At 34.8% G+C, this 24,541-nt stretch overlaps 1 protein-coding gene across 1 annotated transcript in view; it reads left to right on the forward strand.

Moving 5' to 3' along the window:
• The first annotated feature begins 255 nt into the window (after positions 1-255).
• LOC129518071 (uncharacterized) overlaps positions 256-24,541 on the forward strand; it is a 29,067-nt gene continuing 4,781 nt past the window's right edge. Inside the window, 1 exon segment of the mRNA XM_055338108.1 lies at positions 256-485. Within this exon segment, the coding sequence (XP_055194083.1) occupies positions 256-485 (230 nt within the window).

Below are 24,541 nucleotides of genomic sequence, written 5' to 3' on the forward strand. Positions count from 1 at the left end.
AATATTTAAATAACTGCTACAGATCACTAATAAATATCACTCAATAGCAAAATGAGCCACACCATGTATGTACCCATGTCCTGGGCCCTGGTACCACCTTCATGTATGCACCACACCCTTCAGGAAAAAAAGAGGGAAAGACAATGTCAGCAGCCTTCACCACTGAGGACCCCAGAAGTCTTCACTACTGCCACAAACACCCACAGCCCTCACTGCTGAAGATCTTTGTGATTTTTGCCAATGTTGATTGCAGTGATGGAGCTGCCTAGAATCCATGCCACTGTGCCCCCTGAAGTGGGAGTTACTGCAGCACCTATGCCAGAGCAGGAGATGCTGCTGCATGCCAACCCTCACCCAAAGCCAGAGCTGCCACATCTAGGCTGGAATCAGTGCTACTGCAGACCCCTGGAACCAGTGTTGTCACACATGCTCAGACCCAACACCAGACCTGCTGCCACTGCATTCCCCACTCAGCCAGAGCACTTGTACTAGGTGAATGTCTTTACTCACTAAAGCCAGTTCATAAAGTCTAGAAAAAGTGACTGCTCCTTCAAATGTGTAGACATCAATGTAAAGCAACAGGAGCATGAAAAATCAGTGAAAGATGACACCATGAAAGGAATACAAAAATCAACCCCAAAGAAATTAAGAAATACAAATTAACTGGTAAAGAATTCAAAATAATTCTTCTTCACATTGAAATGAAAATATGCTGAAGAGAAATGTGAAAGAATATGAAAACATAAACTTTATTGGTAATGTTAAATATATAGGCAAATACAAAGAAATGTAATACTGTACGGGTAAAGCAATACATTTACTACAAGAATAGTGCCGGGTTGGGGGAGTGGTAAGAATTTAGAGCTTTGTATGTAATTGAAGTTAAGTTGTTATCAACTTAGATTATTATAGTTTCAAGATAATTTATTCAAGCTCAAGGTTACTACAAATAAAATAAACCTATAATAGACACACAAAAGATAAAGAGAAAAAAAAGCAAATCAGTACACAAAATCATCAAATAGCAAAGAAGACAGCAAAAGAAGAGAGAAATAAAACGATTACAAAACAGAAAACAACAAAATAGCAACAGTAACTTCTCACATATCAATAATTACTTAAAACATAAATGAATTAAACTCTCCAATCAAAAGGCATAGAGTGGCTAAATGGATAAACAACAAAATCCAGTAATAATCTGTCTGCGAAAGACTCAATTTAGATTTAAGGTCAGAGTGAAAGGATGAAAAAAAAAGATAGTCCGTGCAAATGGTAGCCAAAATAAAGCAAGGGTGGCTATATTTATATGAGACTTTAAGTCAGAAACTGTCCCTAGAGACAAAGGTCATCACAAAATGATAAAAGGATTAATGCAACAGGATGATATGATGATATAAATATATATGCATCCAACATCAGAGCAGCTAAATATATAAAGCAAATAACAGATCCAAAAGGAAAAATAACAGCAATTCAGTAACAGTAGGAGACTTCAATATCCCACTTCCAGTAATGCATAGAACACACAGATAGAAAATCAATAAATAAAGAACAAATATGAACAACCCTATAGACCGAATAAACTTAACAGACATACTCAGAACTTTCCACTCAATAGCAGAAGAATACACATTCTCGAGAAGTACACACAGAACATTCTCTAGAATAGATTACATGTTAGGTCACAAAACTAGTCTTAACAAGTTTAAGACAATTGGAATAATTCCAAATATTTCCCACTACAGTGGAATGAAACTAGAAACCAGTGACAGTAAAAAATGTGAGCATTCACAAATACATCAAAACTACACAACACATCTTTGAACACCCAGTGGATCAAAAAGGAAATCAAAAGGGAATTTAAAAACTATCTTTAGACAAACGAAAACAAAAACACAACATATGTATAAAATGCCACTGAATTTTATACTCTAAAATGGTTAAAATGGCTAGTTTTACGTTAAGTGCATTTTACCACAATGAAAAATTGGAAGAACAAAAGGAATGAAGCACTGATGCATGGTACAACATGGATGAAACTTGAAAACATTATGTAAAGTCAAAGACGTTAGACACAGAAAGCCACTTATAGTATAATTCCATTTATGTGAAATGTCCAGCATTAGCCAAATACATACAGATATAATGTAGATTATGAACAGCTTGCCCTGGAGGAAAATCGAAATGGGGTGTAACTGCTCATAAGTAGCATGGGGTTTCCTTGAGGGTGATGAAAATATTCGGTAATTAAATAGTGGTGACAACTGTATACATCTGTGAATATAACTAAAGCTACTGAAATGTTTACTTTAAATGAACTCTATTGGGCATGATTTTTTACTATGCTCTACAAGGAAGTATAGCATAAGAGTTAAGTTCACAGGCTTTGGAATCAGAGAGACTTTAGTTTGGGCCTGGCCTCCAAAATGTAAAAGCTCTATGATCTTGAACAATTTATTTTCCATCTTTATTTTTCCTATGTAAAAAGGAGATTATTATAATTCATATTAGGTTGTTTTAAGATTTAGTCATACAATCCTTTTAAAGCATTTAAAGTAAAAAAAAATAGTGGGTGCTACTAAATACTTTAAAAAAATGAAGCCTGGAGTACTTAAGAGTTCATAGAAATGGCAACTATTGTTGTTATAATCATCTATTATTCCATTCATATACATAGATGAAAGACTGGCAGGGAATACATATTGTTGGTTAAAAAATATTCTATAGATAGTAGGATTATGCGCAATTGCTCTTTTCTTCAGTTTTGTTTATTTTATAAATATTCAACAATTGCCATTTTAACTATAATATAATTAGAATAAAGTTTATTACTATTAAATTTTGGCAATGTTTCACCATAAAAAAGGAGCAATGTTGTTCTAAACCCCAGAAAATTCTGCCCAATGATCATCCCTGAAGCATTTGTTTAGTTTGTTGGATGTGGTTTCTAAATTGGAGGAAATAACCATGGTAATCAACATCTCAGAAATATCATCATTTGCAACTGGTCCAACAAGTGGTACAATGGCTGACTGTATGGCAAGGTCAGAAGTAACAGAGCTGCATCAGGCAGCTTTCCAGATTGTTGACAGTAGTTCTGTGATGGAATATGTATCAGAGTAGGGAACTGTGTCAGACCAACAGATTTACTGGTCCACTGTCACTGTTGATTGGTTGAGTGACCTTTTAATTGTAACCTAAGTAGCTAGCAGTCTTTGTTTATGGAAGGTTTCTAGGACTGCAATCTTTCATATGCATCCTTATAACAGGGTCTACTTTACAACACTGCACCACTGTTCAATTTCTGGCTTTCTTTGGAAGACATTTTAAATCTTGTATTGCAAAGATATTGATCCACAGAATTCCAGTTTGATGAGAAAATCCTCAGTATTTGATAATATACATAATTTGTTTTTATGATGGGAAGTTATACAGTATTTGTAGAACAAAGATATAAATATAGTAAGTTTTATGATTCATAGGATAGTATCATCATTGCAAAGATGGAACAATTCTTGTATAATATCTGAAAAACAGTATGAAACTGTTTTTCACCAAATATACTATGTATATTTTATCTTTCCTAATATATCTTTCCTTTTGTCTTAAAAGTCTTTAATAGGGATCCCTGGGTGGCACAGCGGTTTGGCGCCTGCCTTTGGCCCAGGGCGTGATCCTGGAGACCCGGGATCGAATCCCACGTCGGGCTCCCGGTGCATGGAGCCTGCTTCTCCCTCTGCCTATGTCTCTGCCTTGTCTCTGCCTCTCTCTCTCTCTGTATGACTATCATAAATAAATAATTTAAAAAAGTCTTTAATAAATAGAGTAATTTATAGAAACATTTTGTGTTATTCTTCTGTGGTTTGAGTGAAGAATTCTTAAATTGAAATTCTTTACTTCTCACCTGGGTGAGAATGTCATATAGATTTTTACATGCTAAGTTTTGCTCTAATACTAAAGGCAAATCTTTGTCTTCCGAAAAGGAAAATCTCTTTTTCTAACTTCCATTCTTCAAATTCTTGCTTTCTTTCAGCCTCTCCAAGCCCTGCCTACCAGAGTACTTCTCCTAAGCAAAAAGATTGCTTTAGCAGTAGGTCTGTGGTCTAGATAATGCCAATCTAGACCTAAGAGTAGTAATTCTCTCAGGGCCCCAGGGCCAAATTAATCTAAGCATTAGTCTTGTGCCTTCTTCAGGTACTACCAAGAGGATGTAACCCTGAAGTTGCAGTTGGTCAGCATAAGGAAGGTCCTATGGTGGAATAAAGCCAATGTAGAAATAAGCAATGCCAAAAAAAATGGAGACTCATTCTCTGGGAAACGAACTAGGGGTGGTGGAAGGGGAGGGGGGCGGGGGATGGGGGTGAATGGGTGACGGGCACTGAGGGAGACACTTGACGGGATGAGCACTGGGTGTTATTCTGTATGTTGGTAAATTGAACACCAATAAAATTAATTTATTAAAAAAAACCTTGATACTTGTATAGAAATAAAAAAAAATGGAGACTCAGCCCTGATGACATCGTTATAATCCCTTATTCTAGCTGTTCATCAAGCTAATAATAGCCCATCCCTTTTCTTTTCTTTAAATCAGGTTTAACTTATTTACTACAGAACTAATACTAACTGAATCATAGGAATATAAGCAAAGTGAAAAGGGAAAAAAGAAATATATAACTGGAAAATTGTCACAAAGTGTCATTTATATTTAAATGATATGCTAAAGGACATGAAAGTTTCATCTGGAAGCAAAGACAGGAGAAAATTTCCTGAATAAGAAATACCATATACAAAAGCATAAAGGTATGAATGTACATGATATATTCAGGAAATTGCAAGTCAATACCATACAACAGAATAATAAAAGGACCATTATAACATTAAATTAGTGACAGGATTTAATATCCCACTAGAGTCCTGGGAATCCAAACTGATATATTTTTTAAAATATCAAATGGAGGCAGATAGATAAATGTTCCAATATTCAAGTGTGTCTCCCATTTAGGGCATTAAGGGCAATACTCAGAGTTTTATTTTTTGTCCCTTAAAAGACAAACTTTATTTTGGTTAAATTCAAACTATGGAATCTAACAGAGGATGATACTGGCTTTACATAGATTTTTCTGAAAATAAAAATCTGCTCTCTGTAAGATACAAACCGATCTTAAGTTAATAAGAAAGCTAGGTAGAATGGGATTTCTCTGCAAACTCAAAAGTAATAGATCATCTAAGAAAGTCTAGATATGAACCTTTTGTTTTATTTTTCTGATTATCATGATAATAATTCTGTTTAGAAATTTGGAACATTTATGAAGATAAAAATTAAAGGATCATAGTTCTATGATGCCAAAAGAATTAGTTCTATTTCTTTCCATTATAATTTTTCATAGACATTTTTAATGGGAACCACTATTTGTGTTTTATACAACTGGGTTGTAGTATTGGGGCACCTGGATGGCCCAGTCAGTGGAGAATGCAACTCTTGGTCTCAAGGTTGGCTCAAGTTTGAGCCCCACAGTGAGTGTAGAGATTACTTTAAAAAATGGGTTATAGCTTTGTATCCTGCTTTCTACACCGCAAATGAATTTGTAAACTTTCATCACACTATTACTTTTTATTATTCATGTTTTAAAATGTTATAAAATAACCTACTTATGAATGTGATATAATATCCAGTTACTGTTGGAAATTCAGAAAATTTACAATTGTTCACTGTTAGATATAAATATTTAATGAGTCTTTTGGATCAATAAAGCTGATGGCATCTGTACCTCATCAAAATAGATTCCCTCCCCTCCTCAAAAACAGGGAGGAGAGGATCCCTGGGTAGCGCAGCAGGTTAGCACCTGCCTTTGGCCCAGGGCGCGATCCTGGAGACCCGGGATCGAATCCCACGTCCGGCTCCGGTGCATGGAGCCTGCTTCTCCTTCTGCCTATGCTCTGCCCCCCCCCCCTCTGACTATCATAAATAAATAAAAATAAAAAAAAACAGGGAGGAAAAATTGGTCAAAAAGAATGATTCTTTTAAAATATTTTATGCAAACTATCAAAATGTCCTTCCAAAATATTATCAATTTATACTTTCATTAGCAGAAAATGATGGTGTTTGCTTCATTATGCCCCCCAAACACTACTTATTATAGTAAGAAAAATAGTTTCAAATTTTACCAATGTCAATATAATATCTTACTGCCATTTAATTAGAATTTCTTTTTTGTGGAGTTTCATTTTGTTAATCTTTCTGTATTTTTTTATTCTGTGAATAATTTAGGGCTTTTATTGATCTTTATACTGTAAGACATTTTAACTTAGTGTGAATATTTTTCTCAAATGGTTAATTTTAATTTCCTTAATGTATACATGACCAGCAGAATTTTACATTTTTATCTAATCAAACATTTCCATTTGTTGTTTTTTGTTGACATCTTTGTTTTTAATCTAGAAAATTTTCTCTGGACCTGCTGAGATCTGATAGTTTGCCTTCTTTTTTTTCTGCCAGCTCTTATTTCATTTTATTTTATTATAGTTGGTTCTTCAAACACTTATGATTAATATCAGTTTAAGGCAAAGATATGCTTTTATTTTCTTTTCATTAATTGAGAAATTATTCCATAACCATTTGTTAAGTTGCTCTTCCTTTTCCTAGACAGTAATCTATGATTCCTCCTTTATCATATAAATTCGTAAATATATGTTAGGGTCTATTTGAAAGTTATTGCTTGTCAATAACATTTTTCATGATATCAAGAGAAGTTTATCACTGCAGACAAATAAATTAATATAAAGAAAATATGCCATTCAAATTCTACTATCTAATTTAATTTTCCTTTGGAATATATTCATGTGTATATATGTGTATGTATATGTATGCATGAATGTGCACATGTGTGTGCATGTTGAGCATGAATTTTTTATTTTTATAAAATTCACATAAAATCAGCCATGCTATATTGCACCATAATATCCTGTTTTTAAAAATTGTATCATTTTTTTCTCATGTTGTGAAATTCAAAGTCACAAATGTAAATAGCTCCATATCATTCTATCCTAGGGCTGCATCATAATTTATTTACCCATTCCTGTAGTTTAGGTTGTTATGTTTATAACATTAAATAAAATTTAAAAACTATTTGGGGGCCCTTGCGTGGCTCAGCTGGTTCAGCAAATGCCTTCACCTCAGGTCATGATCTCAGGGTCCTGGGATCCAAGCCCCACATTGGGATCCGTGGTCAGCAGGGAGTCTGCTACTCCCTGTTACTCTACCATTCCCCTCCCCCACTAATGCTCTCTTGCTCTCTCTTTCTCTCTCTCTCTCAAATAAATAATCTTTTTTAAAAAACAGTTTTAAGCTTAACAGCTCAGCAAAAGGTTATTTTCACAATATTTTGTTTACTGATTTCCATAATTTTTTGATATTTAGGTAGTCAATTAAGGGATCAAGTTTTTGCCAATATGAATGAAACTGCCAACAAAAAAATCTTTTTTATAATAGATTGCTAATAGCATTTTGATTATATCTTTAGCATAATTCCATAGATATACAATTACTAGATCATGTGCACACACTCTTGGCTAGCTATTCTGTTTTAATGCTCTTTTTGTTAAATTTTTGCCAGTGTCCAATAGCTTTACTTCATGCCAATTTAGAAGTTCTTTCTCTCTCTCCCTTTCTCCCTCTCTACAAATATATAAAACACACACATACACACATATATAGCCAAGTTACCTTTTAAATATTCATTTCTATACAATTCTCTTTGTTTTTCTTACTTTTTTATTCTTATAAAAGAATTTTAGAATCATTTGTCACATTATGTAATTGAAATTATCATTGGGATTGTCTTAAATTTGTAATTTAATTTGTAAAGAAATGAATATTTCCAATTCACTTTTTCTATCTAGATTTGTGATATCTCCTTCGATTGATTCAAATTTTATTTTATGTCACTCAGCAAGGTTTTTTGTTTTTTTCTTTTTATGTAGCTTCAGTATGTTTCTTCTTAAAGGATTGTTGTTACAAATTTTATAGACTTTTGTTTCTTTGTTTAAATGCTATTCTTACTGTAAGAATACTCTGTTTACTTATTCTGTTTTTGTGATTGTTTCTAGTATATTCAAATTTTAATCTAATTTTTGTATTGTGCTGGCTCCTTAGCCTCTCATTAGTGTTAATTAGTATTCTAGTTAGATAGTGATATGACCTATAAGTAATGGTAATTTAGCCTTTTTTTCAATTATTATTTTTTCATTTCATATTTTGCAGCACTGGGTAGAAAATCAAAAACAATTTTAAATTATGGTTTTAAATTTCAAATTTCATCTAGAATCCTTCCAGTGTTTAATATTAAGCATAATGGTCAGGCTAAGAAAATATTTTTAGATTACCTACAAATATTTTTTTACATATGAGAAGGAAATATTATTTTTATCAAATGACTTTTCAGCATCTATTGAAATGATTGCATGATGTTTTCTTTTGACTTATAGATGTAAAAACTTTTATTGATGATGATAAGAGCTAATGCTTATGTAGCCACATAAATGAAATTGGACCCCTATTTTACACTATACAAAAATCAACTGAGAATATATTAAAGACTTAAACATAAGATCAAAAACTTTAAAACTCCTAGGAGAAAAGTTTGCTGACATTGGTTGGTCTTGACAATGATTTCATGGACATGACACCAAAAGCATAGGCAATAAAAAAGAACAAAAACAAAAACAAAAACGAAAAAACAAGTGGAACTACATCAAACTAAAAAGCTTCTCCACAGCAAAAGGAACAATCAACAGAATAAAAAGGTAACCTATGGAATAGGAGAAAATATTTGCCAAACCAGATATCTGATAAGGAGTTAATATCCAAAATATATAAATAACTCTTACTAATTCAATAGCAAGAAAACAAATAACCCAATTTAAAAAATGGCCAAAGGACTGGAATAGACATTTCTTTTTGCAAGACATACAAATGGCTGACAGGTATATACAGGTATATAAAAAAGATGCTCAACATCAACCTACAATCATCAGGGAAAAGTAAATCAAAACTACAATGAGATATCCCCTCACACATGTCAGAATGCCTATTATAAAACACACAAACACACACACACAAGGTAACAAGTACTGGTGAAGATATAGAGAAATAGGAACCCTTATACAGTGTTGGTGGGAATGTGAAATATATGCATATTATTTAGCAGATTAGGCAAAGGTTATCATATTTCCTTTCTTTTTTCCTTGTATATCTCCAGAGTATCTAGATTACTCTAACTTCATACAAAAATTAAAAATGTTTTCATATTTGTAAGTAATTTGAAATCATTTAAATATGAGCTATATCCTTAAGATTTTGAAATGTTTGTAGATAACTTTGGAGCCCATAATCTTTTAAGAGAGGTCATATTTGGATTACTTTATACATTTTCTTGAGGATTATTGTTCTTTTCAAATTTTCCATTTTGTTTAGTCTAAATATTGACAATTTATATTTTAAAAAGTGTGGTATCATATGCAGGTTACAATTTTTTCTCAGAATTTTTTATACTATTCATTTGAAATTATTTGCTCTTTTCCACATTTCAGAAGACTGCTAGGAAAAGTTTCAATTTTTTTAATTTATATATTTGTGTGAGAGTCTTAAAACCATGAGTTAATATTATTTTTTAAACATTTTATTTATTCATTCATGAGAGAGACACAAAGAGAGACAGAGACATAGGCAGAGAGAGAGCAGGCTCCCTGAGGGGAACCTAATGTGGGACTGGATCCCAAGACCCTGGGATCTCGTCCTGAGCCAAAGGCAGGCCCTCACCCACCGAGCCACCCAGGTACCCAAAGTTAATATTATTTTTGACTAAAAATGTTCAAACTGAAAGCATAAACACTCTCAAGTAATATATGACTAGGAAATATAGGGAATTTGAATTATAAAATTTTTATATTTTATAAATGAGACAAGATGAGTAACATCTTTTGGAAATTGGCTTTACATGAAAAACAAATTATGTTCTTAATTTTTTTAATTTATTTATGATAGTCACACAGACAGAGAGAGAGAGAGAGAGGCAGAGACACAAGCAAACTCCATGCACTGGGAGCCTGACGTGGGACTCGATCCCGGGTCCCCAGGATCACGCCCTGGGCCAAAGGCAGGTGCCAAACCGCTGCGCCACCCAGGGATCCCTTATGTTCTAAAATAAATTCCTTTTTTTAGGGCTTGGAGGAGAATACTAGAGAGAAAAGTATGCAAGCTTAAGTGAATATGATAGAAATCACTTTTCTAAATTGTTTTTATAGATTTGGTTTTCTTGGTGTTGCTGATATCCTTTGTGTAACAACTCACAAAAAGGCAAATGGAAGTTTTATTTGGCAGAGCTAGATGAATTCACCACACTTGGCAGCATAAGAAACATTTACTTGGCTGTATTTATCTGAATTACTTTATACTTAATCATGCCCTAGACAAATAAGAAACACGTAGAACTGGAAGCTGCCATTTTAAATTTTTTTAGTTAAGTAATCCTTTAATGAATTTATTGATTGTGTGTTAATGCATGTATCTGGGTTTAGAGATATGATTATGAAAGTATGAATCTAAATAAATATGTATGAATTTGATATTTTAATTCTTATCTAGACTAGTACATCAAAGGTTATTCTTGTGTAGGAAATTGACCTATTTCCTCAACAGTATGGTAGACTAAAAGTAGATTACTCTGAAATCCTTACTACTTTGGTCTGGAAGAATCGTTTGTGGGTTGCAAAATGCATGAATCTGAATAACACAAAAATAATAGCCCAGAGCAAGTTAAATTAAACCAAACAACACTCACATGCTGTGAAAAATATACTTGAATTGTAATTAATCATTTTGTCTCAGATTATACTTAATTCCTTTTTTGGTGAACTGGCATGTTCACCAAAAAGGCATCTCTACTTTTAATGATTTAAATATATTGTATTTAGTCCTTTATATTAGCCAATATAAATTAATACATATAATTACATTTGGGTATTATAGCTTTTGTGACATATTTCTTTATAGGCAATACTGATATATATAACCATGTGATATTTTGAATGGGGTTTTGAATATAAGCTGGCTTGGCAAAGCTATAATCTTTTATAATCTATTTTATTTTACACTATTGAATTTTGCATTTTCAGCCTAGTCAATTGAATTCTTTACAGGTATAATTTCATTAAACAAGAAACTGATTAAATTTAAGCATTATGGAAGGAAAATTGAAAATAAATTGAATGATATTAATTTTAATTGAAAATAGTCCACTGTTCTGAAATTGATTTATTTGGTGATGTCATTTCTGGAGATAGAAACTGTCATTGGTAAATGTGGTTATTATCATGGTATTTCATGTTATGCTGATTGGTGGTGACATCTTTTCATAAGAAATCACTGGTAATAAAATTCTTGGGCTGGCTTTCAAGTGCAGTCCCAAGAATATAATACAGGGAAGCCAAAGCATGGCATATTTAATCCATATGAATGATTGCATTTATACCCAGAGAGTAATTAGACTCATTTGGAAAGTTAGGGCAATTGTAAGCTAAATATGTAGGTATTATATACATATCTGAAAAATGAAATTCTAGGACAGAACAATGGCAGTAAATTTGACTAGAGTCAAATGCTATCTCCTCTCTAAAGTCTACCATGGCATCCTCCCTCCCAGACATTTTTCACATTTTTATTGTATTGTCTCTATGTGTTTACCTGTATTTGTCTTTTCTACTAGCTTGGTGAGCTTTTGGAGGGGAAAGATCTTGTTTTAATTATACTGGTACCACCATCATCTAGAACATAGCATTTTTTCCAGAACCTAAGCAAATGACAGATAAATGTGCTTTAATTTTTAATAGTGTGATTTAAACTGCATCATGGAATGAATTGAGAATTTTTAAAAAAGCAAAATAATAAAAAATGAATTCTTAAAAAGTGAAATGAATGAAGAGAATTTCAAATTCAATTGAAGAATTTAGCAAGTTTAGTGTTATTTAAAACTCCGGTTCCTTGAAATATCAGGTCCTTTGAGGTTTTGTACTTCGTCTCAAATTTATATCAAAAAATGACAGACACATTGAGGAGCAAATCTACCTGTAATATATTTTGTCAAGTGTAGGACTCACACTCTCAGTAACTACTGTGGGGATACACTTGGAACCCTGGAGTTAGTGTGCAGATTATTTTCAACCGAAAACACGAGATTCAGCAGATGCAGAAAGAAGCTTCCTCAGAATTTTCCTTATCTTACTAAAAGCAGAAATCTATAGGAAATTAGGCTGCCATAAATTCCCTCTTTGGGTTGGGTCTACTCCCAGGAGAGAGATCAAGAATAAACCTATCATAAATCCTCTCTTGGGTGGAGTTTTATAGCCATGAAGAAGTAGGAAAGATCACTTGCATCTGTATAAACAAACAGTATCACAAACTTTCTTAATTCCCATTTGTTGTCCTAAAACTTAGTCTTTCCTAAAGAAACCACATTTGTTCTTCCCATGGAAGCATTTTGACCCTGATCTCCCTTTCCTCTACTCTGCCACCATTAACTTTAACTAGTTGGCAAGCTAGCTATTTCTTTTGTTAACTGCTATATGCATACGAATGAACTATCTTTCATCGGTTTAATCAGCAAGGGCCCAGACACCAAACTTAAGAAGGTGAAATAAAACATCATTGGCTTGTAAGGTATTTGGGTACTCAAATATTCACATGGTGATAGTGAGATGACACACAAAGGAAACTGAAGTGACCATTAAGATATTATACCATCTAAATCACTTACATTCCTCATTTACTAAAATATTTAAGTAAAATAACCCCATTGTGGGAGAGCCTGATTTTGGTCACAGACTTTTGTATTGGGAACATTGTTGAGGACATAGTTAACTGTAGGGTGAATATGACTGAATGAGTGTAAATTCATACCTTAATTGACACTTGTGAGGCTGCCTTTTACTAGCTTTTAAGGGCCAATGCAAACGGACTTGAATTTTGTAAAGCTCAGGACATTTTGGTATTAAGTCAGATCACATTCATTAAGGACAATAGGTCCAAGAGTAGGAGAAATTGGCACTTTGAGAGGAATGTGAACAACTTAAATCCAATGATTTTTTGTTTAGTAAATGTTTCTTCAATTGTTCTATTGCATTGAAAAATAACCTTATGCATGGAAGTTTAATACTAAGCTGAAGTTCACTACTAAGTAGAAAGTAAGTAGAATAATTCCTGGATCTCTTGGTGGTCTTGTTAAAAGTATTATAACTGCTATAGTCATTTCTTTTTTTTTAAAGATTTTATTTATTTATTCATGACAGACAGAGAGAGAGAAAGGCAGAGACACAGGCAGAGGGAGAAGCAGGCTCCATGCAGGGAGCCTGATGTGGGACTGGATCCTGGGTCTCCAGGATCACACCCTGGGCTGAAGGCAGTGCTAAACCGCTGAGCCACCTGGGCCGCCCTACTATTGTCATTTCTAAACTGATTCTGGTAATATGTATTGGGACATTGTTAGGTTTAATTACTGTTCACAGAATTATTTAAGATGAAGAAATGCTAATTACATGAGTAAACATTATAGTTTTTAGGTTACTATTTATTCTATTACATTTGATATAAAGTATCAGATGACACTAGAGGCAAGATAAAAAGTTAACTGAACTTATGAGATTTGATTCATTTGTGTCAGTAAACAGAGAACTTTGGCTTTCCAGCAAAATTTCATCCAAACAGCTTGCCAGAAGGATATAATTTGATAGGCAACTCTAAACCATTAGAAGACAAGTTTTAAGAAGTATAGCATCAGGGGATCCCTGGGTGGCGCAGCGGTTTGGCGCCTGCCTTTGGCTCAGGGTGCAATCCTGGAGACCCGGGATCGAATCCCACATCGGGCTCCTGGTGCATGGAGCCTGCTTCTCCCTCTGCCTGTGTCTCTGCCTCTCTCTCTCTCTCTCTCTTTCTCTCTCTGTGTGTGTGTGACTATCATAAATAAAAAAAAAAGAAGTATAGCATCAGTATGAATGTTCAAGAAGGCTGATGCTATCCTGAGCAACTTCTACCATCTTGACTCCTTTCACTTCTTCACTTGGCATTTTATGACTCACTTACAATTATTTGAATTGGATTTGGTTCTCTAATGGTTTCACAAATCTAGTTACTGTTTAAAGAAGCCTCTTTTCCCTTATCTCTATGAGAGATTGTACACCAAGAACAAGTAGGTTGAGGAAAGTGTATCTAAAGGTATTCAGAATTTAAAAACCAAACAACAAGGAATGCCTGGGTGGCTCAGCGGTTGAGTGTCTGCCTTTGGCTCAGGGCTTGATCCTGGAGTTCTGGTATCAAGTCCCACATTGGGCTCCTACGGGGAGCCTGCTTCTGCCTGTGCCTCTGCCTTTCTCTGTGTGTCTCTCATGAATAAATAAATCTTTAAAAAAATAAAAATAAAACAACCAAAAACTTTCCCTGAAGCCTTACTACCTTCTTTATGTAGTCCTTTAATCAGCCCAGGAACAATTATATACTTAATTCTATGCAACATTTCAGGGTAGTTTAATAATTTAACTAGCAATTTACACATGAAAAAAATTACAGAAATAATTAAGGATATTCAGATTAATTAAAAACATTAAGAGTTATTAAATGTGAAAGAACAGATTTTTAATTAAATCTCTCAAGGTTTTTTTTTTTCTTTTCAAGATCTTCTTACTGAAAAAAAGTAACAGTTTTATTTGAATCAGTTATGCTAGAAATAGCAGAAGTTGAGTATTAGATATTTTTTAAGTAAGCTGGCTATAAGCTTTTGTAGTCCCTCAAAGTTTTGTTTATTCCTGACTTATTAAAAATGTTTTAGTGAGATGAGCCTTCATTGCTAATAATAAATGTTTTACTGGCAATGAAGGAAGTCAGAGGCCCAAAGATTTAGTTAAAAAATTTCCCCAGGAGAATACCTGCAGGAAAGATGGTACTAAATAAGTTAACCATAGTGTTCTTTTTTGCAGGGAAATTGAGGAAATCCTATATATGCAGCAGTGCAAGGAAGATAAGAGACTGGAGTGCTAAACTTTGGAAGTAGCTGCCAAATGCTAATAGAATAGCCATAGTTATTAAGTCAAAGTAAGTTTAGATGAAAGAGGGAAAAGTTCATTCTCCTGAGCAAGATGAGGCTGATGGAAAAGGATATTTGTGGGCCTATTAAAGTAAATGCTTCTTTAAGGTTACAGTCCTCATATTTTCCTCAACTGTAAGTGGAGGTGATGAGAGGTACAGGTGCAGATGAGGGAGGGGAGCTGTGAACTAAATTTAAGGTGTCTACAATTTTTTTCTATCAGTAAGTTGAAATTTGGAGTATGCTGCCTTTACAAAAGTAAAAACAAAAGCAAAAGCAAAATCATCTCCATTTGGAGAAGGAATCCAAAAGGATTTGGGCGATGAACATGGTCCCATGAAAAGGACTACTCTGGCATATCTACTGCTCTTATTAAAAAAAAAAGTTAAATGTTAAAGTTAGATAGTAACTCCTAAGCACCTCTTCTCGTGTACTATTTAACAAATTTCATTAATATGATTCAAATGTCTGAGATTTAACTGTTGCCTAATATTCCACCCTAGTAATATGCCATAATTTACTTAACAATTTCACTATTGTTGAAGATTTAGGTTCTTTCACATATCACATATGATAAACAGTTTTGTTTACCAATCTTTGCCCACATCTTTGATAATTTCCCTAAGATTGATTTCTAAAACTTTAGTTACTAGACAGTGGCAGGGAATATTTAAAAATTCTTGAAGGGTTTGCTAACTTACATTTGCACTTTCATAGCATGAAAATGCTCATCAGTTTGAACCAAATGCTGTTGGTTATACCTTTTTATCATTGTTAATTTGATAGGCAGAGATTTATTGCTGTTTGTATTTATTTGGTGATTGAAGAGGTTATAGAAAGAATGTAATATAGAATAGGACAAAATGTAGAGCAAGTTGCATACTTTGTTTTAGCTTTAATTATTCATCATTGACTTATCACATATGTACTGAATTTCTATGTCACTTTTTTAGATCCTGAATCAGTATATGTAAATCATACTAAGAGTCTTTAAGAAAATCATAGTCTATTTGTAGAAACAGGTATGTAAACAGGTATTTCGAGCACATTGAGATAACTGCCAAAAATATGTAGAAAGTTCTTTGAGAACACAGAGGAAAAAATCAATAGCTGAGCACAGATAATGGAGACATTATGCCTCATAGAAATAGTAGCACTTGAGTTTAGTCTTAGAAGCTGAGATTGTTGATATACAAGTGTAAGAAGGAAAGGAGGTTCCAGAATTTAAAAAAAAAAGAATGTATAAATTCTGGAAATATGAAGGAAGCAGTGTGTTCAGAGAACTGCAAAAAAGTCAGTATAAGTAGAATATGGAGTTCATTTTGGCAAGTGAGAGATTATGAATTTTAAAAAGTGAGTCATGATCAGACAGTGAAGGATAAGTCTCTTAAACTCTGATTCTCAATGTAACATTTTAACTTAGGGCAAGTGTTTTTACTATATATTTTTATAGCATCATAAGCATCCATTTTATAGCAGTTGTCACATTTTAATTACTGTTTAGTTTCACTGGCTTTAGATTCTAACATCCATGAAGGCAAGGAATGTGTCAAACTCACCATCAAATCTCCAGTTCCTAGCGCAGTAATTATTGAATAAATGAATGAATGGATGGACTTCATAATGTAGGCATCAAGGATTTATTGAAGCAAATATTTATTAAAGCAAATGAAAATCTATATATAAAATTAATTATAAATAAATATATTCATACATTTTTATGATGTATTGGAGAGTGGCTGCCAAAAAGGTCTATCCAACTCTCAACCCCCTCTCAGCACCTATAAATGTGAACTTGTTTGGAAATAGTCTTTGTAGATGTACTTAAATTAAATATCTCAAGATGAGATCATGCTAGATTTAAGATGGGTTTGAAATCCAAGGACAGGGGTCTTTTTGAGAGAAAGGAGAGAAAATTGAGACAAAGGAACATGGGGAGAAGGCCATATGAAAATGGAAGCCAAGATTGGAGTTATGCTACCAATAACCAAGGAATCCTTGGAGTCATCTAAGGATGGAAGAGGCAAGGGAATATTATAATATTCCCTAAAGCCTTCAGAGGAAGCATGGCCCTACCAACACATTGATTTTTGTCTTCTGACATCTGAAACTATAGGAGGACAAATTTCTGTTGTTTTATGTCACCCAGTTTGTGGCAATTTATTACAGTAGCCCTAGGAAACTAATGCAGGTATATAATACATAATATATTTTTTACAGAAGGAAAGGTCAAAGATAGAGTAAGAATTAAGGAGGGCATCTAACTGTTAATGGACCAGGTTGGAAATGATAAGATACTGAAAAGTCTTTTTTAAAATTTATCTTAGAGAGAGAGAGTGTGTGAGTGGGGTGGGGAATGCGAGGAGCTGAGGGAGAGCCTTCACAGGCTCAGTCCTATTACCACGGTATCATGACCTGAGCCAAAATGAAGAGTCAGATGATTAACCATTTGAGCCAGCCAGGCTCCCCAGGAGACTGAAAATTCTTTAGCAAGGGAATATATCTTCTATATCAGCAGTTAAAACTTATAGATATGTTGGATTTGAGGGAGGGAAAGTCCATAACTGAAAGAAGATAATGATCAGTCCCAAATTTCTCACACAAGCAGCTGGTTGACTGAATATTAGCAGAAATAAAATGCAAGAGGAATCATGAATTTGTTAAATCTGCACCTCATTGAGAGGTATTCTTGTTATGTGTGGCCAGAGAAATATATTCTCCCTTGGTTTAGTTGCTAGATAATTATACAGAGATTCCCTAATACCGTGGAACTAATAAGTTTTTGTTTTTTGCCTAGGAACTGTATGTGAATGTTGGAAGGCACTTTTAACACTCGGCCAAAAAGGTGACAACTGTACATTAGCCCTCACTTCCTGCTGGTATATAATCTCAGTGTCTGCCTGAGGTGAAGGGTTAGCACTTTCTCAGGTCTTTCTTGAGCATGCACATAACCATGATATGCTCTTAGTTCATGTAAGGATGGCCTTCTAGATTTCCAGAAATATTTTTGAACTTTTCAAAGACTTATACAGACAACTCATTCCCCCACTTTTCCTTTTAAGGTTTTTAGTTAGTCTGTTCTGTGTCCCAACTGTTATCACTGCTTCAGGCAGCAATGAATTCAATCAATTGCCTGTAAATATTTTTCACAAACACTCCTTGGAAAAAGATTTTTTACTCCTGGTGACCTCTAAGTCAGGTCAAATAAGGCAGTCATACAGGTAGGGTCTTCCAGGAAAACACCAGGACAGGTCAAGTAATGTGAATTCTTTTGAAATGAAGCTCTAAAGGAGTTCCAACTCCATTCTGCACCCTCTGATGATCCCAAGGCTGTGAGTTTTCATGGTGATTGTATAATTGTGAACTGTTAGTTCTCAAACTAGTGAAAATCTAGATGAGAGTACTAGAATACGGCAAGCTAAAATGCCACAGAACTTGCTTCTTGTACTGAGATTCATATTTTTCCCTTAAATAAACTCTCCCTCAATTTCCAGATTTCTGAAAAAGTTGTTTCTATAATCTTTGCCAGTTTTTCCAATCCTTTTAAGGAGAAGAGAATTTTAGAATGTCCTTATTCTGCCATTTTTGCTGATGTTACTCTATGCCAGTTCTCATCTCACATTTATATTTGATTAGTTTTTTATATTAATTGCAATATACCAAACCAAATTATTGCTTTCAATTTTATTATTACACATGTACTTAGGTAATATGGTGCTAAGTAATATGGCCAGATTTTCAAAAGCTAAGACTCTTTAGTGGAAATAGTTCAGAATATAAAGATATCTTTAGTCTTCTTCAGCAGTGACCTTGCTCCCAATTCAGACCCTCATTATGTATATATGTCAAAATCTATCTTTAAACTGCTTTTTATTTACAACTCCTGAAAGTTTCTTGATTTTATATAGAGGCAGTTGAATGACATTTTAGCTTTTGTTCTTATTAAATATATCAAACAAGTCCTCACAGTGGTATTTCTTTTGAACAAAAAAATCCAATCTTCTTCATTCCTTCTAAAAGAATTCCATCACTGGATAAAAGAATTACTAAGATTGCTAGCTGGGCAAAATCATAGAGTTACTATAAAAAGAAATAATAAAATAGAAAAAATACTTCATGTCAACATCATAGAAAAAGACAAGCTAGAATTACTCATATTTTTTTAACAGAGCTGTATCCTCTGTATTAAATATCAGAGTTCTACAGTGAATAATAGATTCTCCTATGTGTTTTCATTTCCTAGGAAAAAATAAATAAATAGGTTAGTCAATATCATGTGGCTAAAATTAAGGCAGTTAACTTTTAATTATTTGCATGTGGATAATCCATATAAGGTTTTTCTTCACTTGTACTTCTCCATATCTCTCATAGTTCTCTTGAGTTACAACACTATGGAGGAAAACTCTGGGTGGAATGTATGAATATGAAATTCAAACATCCTAAAGTCAAATATAATTGATTTGGGATTAACTGTTATTTTATAATACTATGTTATTTACTCTTATTGGAACATTTGTACATTATGCATATAAAGGCAAAAAATGTTTCAACAATAGCATTTTATCGTTTCATTTATACATTTATACTTATTATCACTCAGCTAATTTTAAAATCATAAATATTTCCTCATAAAAGGAACTGTGGAGATGAAATCCATATATCTCTCACCCTGTCTCCATCAGTCATACTTCAATCTTCAACATTTTCTCTGGGCCTTCCTTCTATCTGCTTGCTTTAATACAAAACTGACTCTCCCAGAAGATACCACTTCTCTCACATTCTTATTAAGTGTTAAATGTTTATTCTTCCATGTTCTATATTTTGGGGTTAAGAATTAGTGTTCTATTTCTACCACTTTGAAATAATTATTACCTTCTTATCTTACCTTCCTGATAAACAATTATCTAACCTTCTTGTTGAAGCAAATAAACAAAAGTCACACAAAACCATTTCCTTGAGGATGCATCCTCAAAGATCTGGAGTTTTGCTGGGGTTTACAGTTCAGCAGTGCCTCACTTTGTATATGTCTTAGGTTTATTTCCTGATTTTTGTTGGGATTGGCCATTTTTCCCTGAAGTTTTCTCTTCCTGGGCAGTCCATATTCCAGTTACCATACTTGTTTCAACTTCCAATTTAATTTTTGTGGCCCTTGGGCATTTCTCTTTTTTGAAAGATCAGCAATGTACTTGAAAGTACATTTTTAACATTTTAAATAACATCTATGTGTTTTGCACCAGAATTTTCCTTTTTTGTTGTTGTTGTTCGGCTTATCTGGTTCACTATTATGTGGTAAACATAAATAAGAACGTTTTATTTGTATTTTTAATTTAATGCCTTCATATATTGCTTGGATTTCTTTAAAGCTTCTACACATGTTTATTTTATAACACATACACACATGCATGCATGTGTATATACATTATTATATATAGTGAAAATCAATCCAATTTATTCCACAAAGATTTAATGATTCTGATACCAAAATCTTGGTTTAATGTTGTGGCTGTTCTAAATGAAACCATATAGGTTCACACACACAAATATCCTAGGAAAAACTCAGATTATTTATTGGTGAAACACTAGATATATGGCCCTTAAATCAGGAACAAAGTGTGTCTGCTATTATAATTGTTTTTATAATGTTTCAAGACAGTATTACAAAAATTTCTTAGATTTCTACAGATGATGTAAATATTATATCAGAATTTTAAGTTTAGTCTCAAAAAAACCTCAATTCAATTGATTTAATTCCTCTTTGCTATTTGTTTATTTAACATTATCATCATTTTAATGCTCCCAACATCTCAGACCTATTATATTCTTCTTTGTCTTAGCAATTAACTGTAATGTGCATGGTATACTCATTTTCTACTTTTTGTTGCCATGATGGAGGAAAGCCTCCATAGCCTGACATTGAGGGCTGTTATGTAGAAACTGATGCTTGAATGACTCAATGGCATTATAAAAAATATTTCCACATCAAATAAGACATAGATGATGATTTGTTAATTTGCTATCACTTCAAGAATGATGCTTTTCAGTATATATGCTATTGCTGATTTTTAATTTACAATCTTAAAAATTCTAAATTTTGTTCCTATGGTGAGAGATGGCCCCACGATGGCCCTAATGGTTGAGAAATGTATATTGTAAAGTGATGTATTATTTTATTAAAATTTGCTATATGCTATTAAATTTTTTTTCATTAAAATTCTTGCCAGCTTATTTCATGTCCCTAGTAACCAGACATACTACTTCTTTGAACCAGTGTTCTAGATCCATTCTTTTCTCTGGATATTGTAGTTACTCTATACTTTATGTGAAACTTTAGTTGCACATTTTTAAATAATATGAAAAACTGGTGATTTTTTCAGAGAATAAAAGAAATAATTGGTATAATAGGTGATATGTTGTATTAGGAATGTTAAAAGAATTAAGGTTGTTTAGTTTACAGAATGAAGGGTTTACAGATTGGTTAGATAGCAATCTCCAATATCATAAAAAGTTTCTAAGAAAATAATATTGAAAAAGAATGTGTCTGTGTTATCAAACAAGATGAGATTCACTTACATAGAAATAGGAAATAAGAATTTTAAACAAACAGAAAAGATTGATGAAATACTGAAATGTATTATATGCTTCTTGAGAGCTTCAAAACAGTAGACAATCATCCATCCTGAATGGTTTAGCCTAAAGTAAGCAGGATTAGCCAGAGAATGCCACAGTTTATATCTATCATTTTGTAAATTCCTACATGACTTATCTTATCAATAGGTAATGCTAGCAGTTGGAAAAGGCCCCTTTTGAAATTCACTAATATATGTTAGCTTGGGATGAAATGTTTTCACCCGCTCTAAGCATGGATCATTTTAATTCACTAAGAATAAAGAACAAATCCTCTTCATGAGATAAAGGATATTTCAGCGTCCCTTTTTTCCCCTTGGGTATTATTTCTAACAATTTCAATATTAAACAAGATCAGCAATGAAACAACTCTCTGACCTTTGTTGGATATTTGATCCACACCGATATCACCAATGATGTATATATGAAAAAAAATCTACAGCACAAACTTACAGAATTCTGCTATACCCAGAATATGTCCCAGCTATTGGATGGTAGAGCCATTGTTCACTAATACACAGATTAGGCCAGAGGCTAAAATGTCTATATGCCCAATTGGCTATCTATAGTTCAAAATTGTATTCCATGCAATGCAATATTCTTGCCCCTGCCCCTTTTCCCTGCTGGGAAAAGTTCTATTTGAAAACATTTCCATACTGAGATAGGCTAAACTAACATTTATGGGCAAAGACTATTTTTATTATGCATAAAAATTTTCTAGAACATAACTTTTCTGACAAACTATCATACTATTTTTTTTGTTTTGATTTTTGTATTTTTATGTTTTTGACTTCAGTTTTTAAATACTTTTAGTATTCCCAGCTGGTACAATCCATATTATCCATAACTTGAGTTTTTCATACATGTATCTCAATATAGTGTCTAAAAATGCCATTCCTAAAAGGCAACTGACATATTAAAGCATTACCAACGTTAGGGGCACCTGGGTGGCTCAGTTGGATAAACATCTGCTTTTCAACTCAGGTCATCATCCTAGGGTCCTGGTGATGAAGTTTTGGAATCTAGGTGAGGTCCAGAGCCAACAACCAAGAAAGAATTCTTGAGACGTCTTTGGTGCAAATAGTGGTTTTATTAAAGCATGGAGACAGGACCGGTGGGCAGAAAGAGCTGTTGCCCCAGGCCTGTGAAGGCTGGCTGGTTATATACCTGGTTGTTGGGAGGGGTTTGAGGATAGGATACTCTCTAAGGAGTTTTGGAAGCCAGGTTTCCAGGACCTTGAGGGGGCTAGCTATTGTTGGGAAAAGGTCACTTATTACTGGCCAATAAAACCTGAGTCATGAGACCCTTCAGATGTATATCGGTGGGCCATGTGCTTGGGGAATGATTGCCAGCATGTATCGTGGGGAGCTTTAGAGATAAAGGGAAATTTCTAAAGGAACTTTTAAATGTTAAAGTGAAGAAACCTCCCCCCTTGTAAGTAGGGCCAGCCCTAATCCAGAGGCAGCCCATCCAGTCTTCTTCCTGAAATTTTAGCAACTAAAAGCATTCTGTTTACAATAAGAAAACCGTTCCCCCCCACACACACCCTGACTGGAATGTCCCTGAATAGGTTCATGTTGACCCTCCCCGAAATCAACCTGGATGCTACGAGACTCCCGCGGTTCTTTTGTCTTTAGGCAGTTTCTTTCCTTTTGCCTTTTAAAAGATACCTGTAACTGCTAATCGGGGCTCTTTTCCTCCTCGGAGGCGGAGAGCCCGTTTGCGCAAACGTTCAATAAACCCTCTTGCTAATTGCATCTGCCTGTCTGGGGTCTGGGTCTCTGGGGCGTCCACCGGGCCACGTTGGCACCCGTGAGCCAGGGTCCAACATTTGGGGGCTCGTCCGGGATCTGAGACGCCCCAGACTCAATCCTAAGACCGGTAGGAGGTAAGACCGAGCTCGCTAAATGTCATATCTGTCTCGTCCGTTTGTCTGACTGGCCGGGTCTGTTTTGTGCCGGGTCTGTATTGTGCCTGCAGGACGCTGTACTCTGTATTCTGTATTTGGACCAGCGGGGGAGGCAGACGTGCCCGAGACCCCTGGTCCCCCTCCGGAGTCGGACTCCGGAGTGGTCTGGAAGAGGAACGGAGCCCCGGCACTCCCTCCTCTTCAGGGAAGGTCGTTGTTCGCGACCGCTCCCATCTGAATCTGCCGCGCCAGTCCTGTCGTTCGTGTGCGTCTGTTCGTTCCGTGTTTCTCTTCCTTTCCTGTCCTCCTCCTCACCGCTCACCCCTTCTCTACACCCATGGGGCAGACTGTAACCACCCCTTTAAGCCTCACTCTAGATCACTGGAAAGAAGTCGCCGGCCGGGCACACAATCTTTCGGTCGAAGTCAGAAGACGAAGATGGGTCACCTTCTGCTCCTCAGAGTGGCCGGCTTTCAACGTCGGGTGGCCCAGGAACGGAACTTTTAATATTGATATTATCTTGCAGGTGAAGGCCCTGGTCTTCCAGCCAGGACCCAATGGACACCTCGATCAGGTGCCGTACATCATAGTATGGGAGGATCTCGCTAAGAATCCCCCCCCTGGATAAATTGCTTTATCCCTTCTCAAGGGGGACCGGGCCCGAGACCCTCACTCCCTCCCTGCCACACTCCCCCAATTCCCCGTCCCTCCTCTCCATCCACCCTTTGCCCCCTAAAATTTCCTGAATCAAAACCTAAGGAGCCGCCTGTGCTCCCAGGGGACCAGGACAGTCTCCTTCTCTTGGACTCCTCCCCTCCCCCTTATGCCCAACCCCCAACGCCCCGCTCGGAGGCCCCTACCTCTCCCTCCGCTCCCTCAG

This window comes from Nyctereutes procyonoides, unplaced genomic scaffold (genome assembly GCF_905146905.1).
Source record: "Nyctereutes procyonoides isolate TBG_1078 unplaced genomic scaffold, NYPRO_anot_genome, whole genome shotgun sequence".
NCBI classification, from domain to species: Eukaryota; Metazoa; Chordata; class Mammalia; order Carnivora; family Canidae; genus Nyctereutes; species Nyctereutes procyonoides.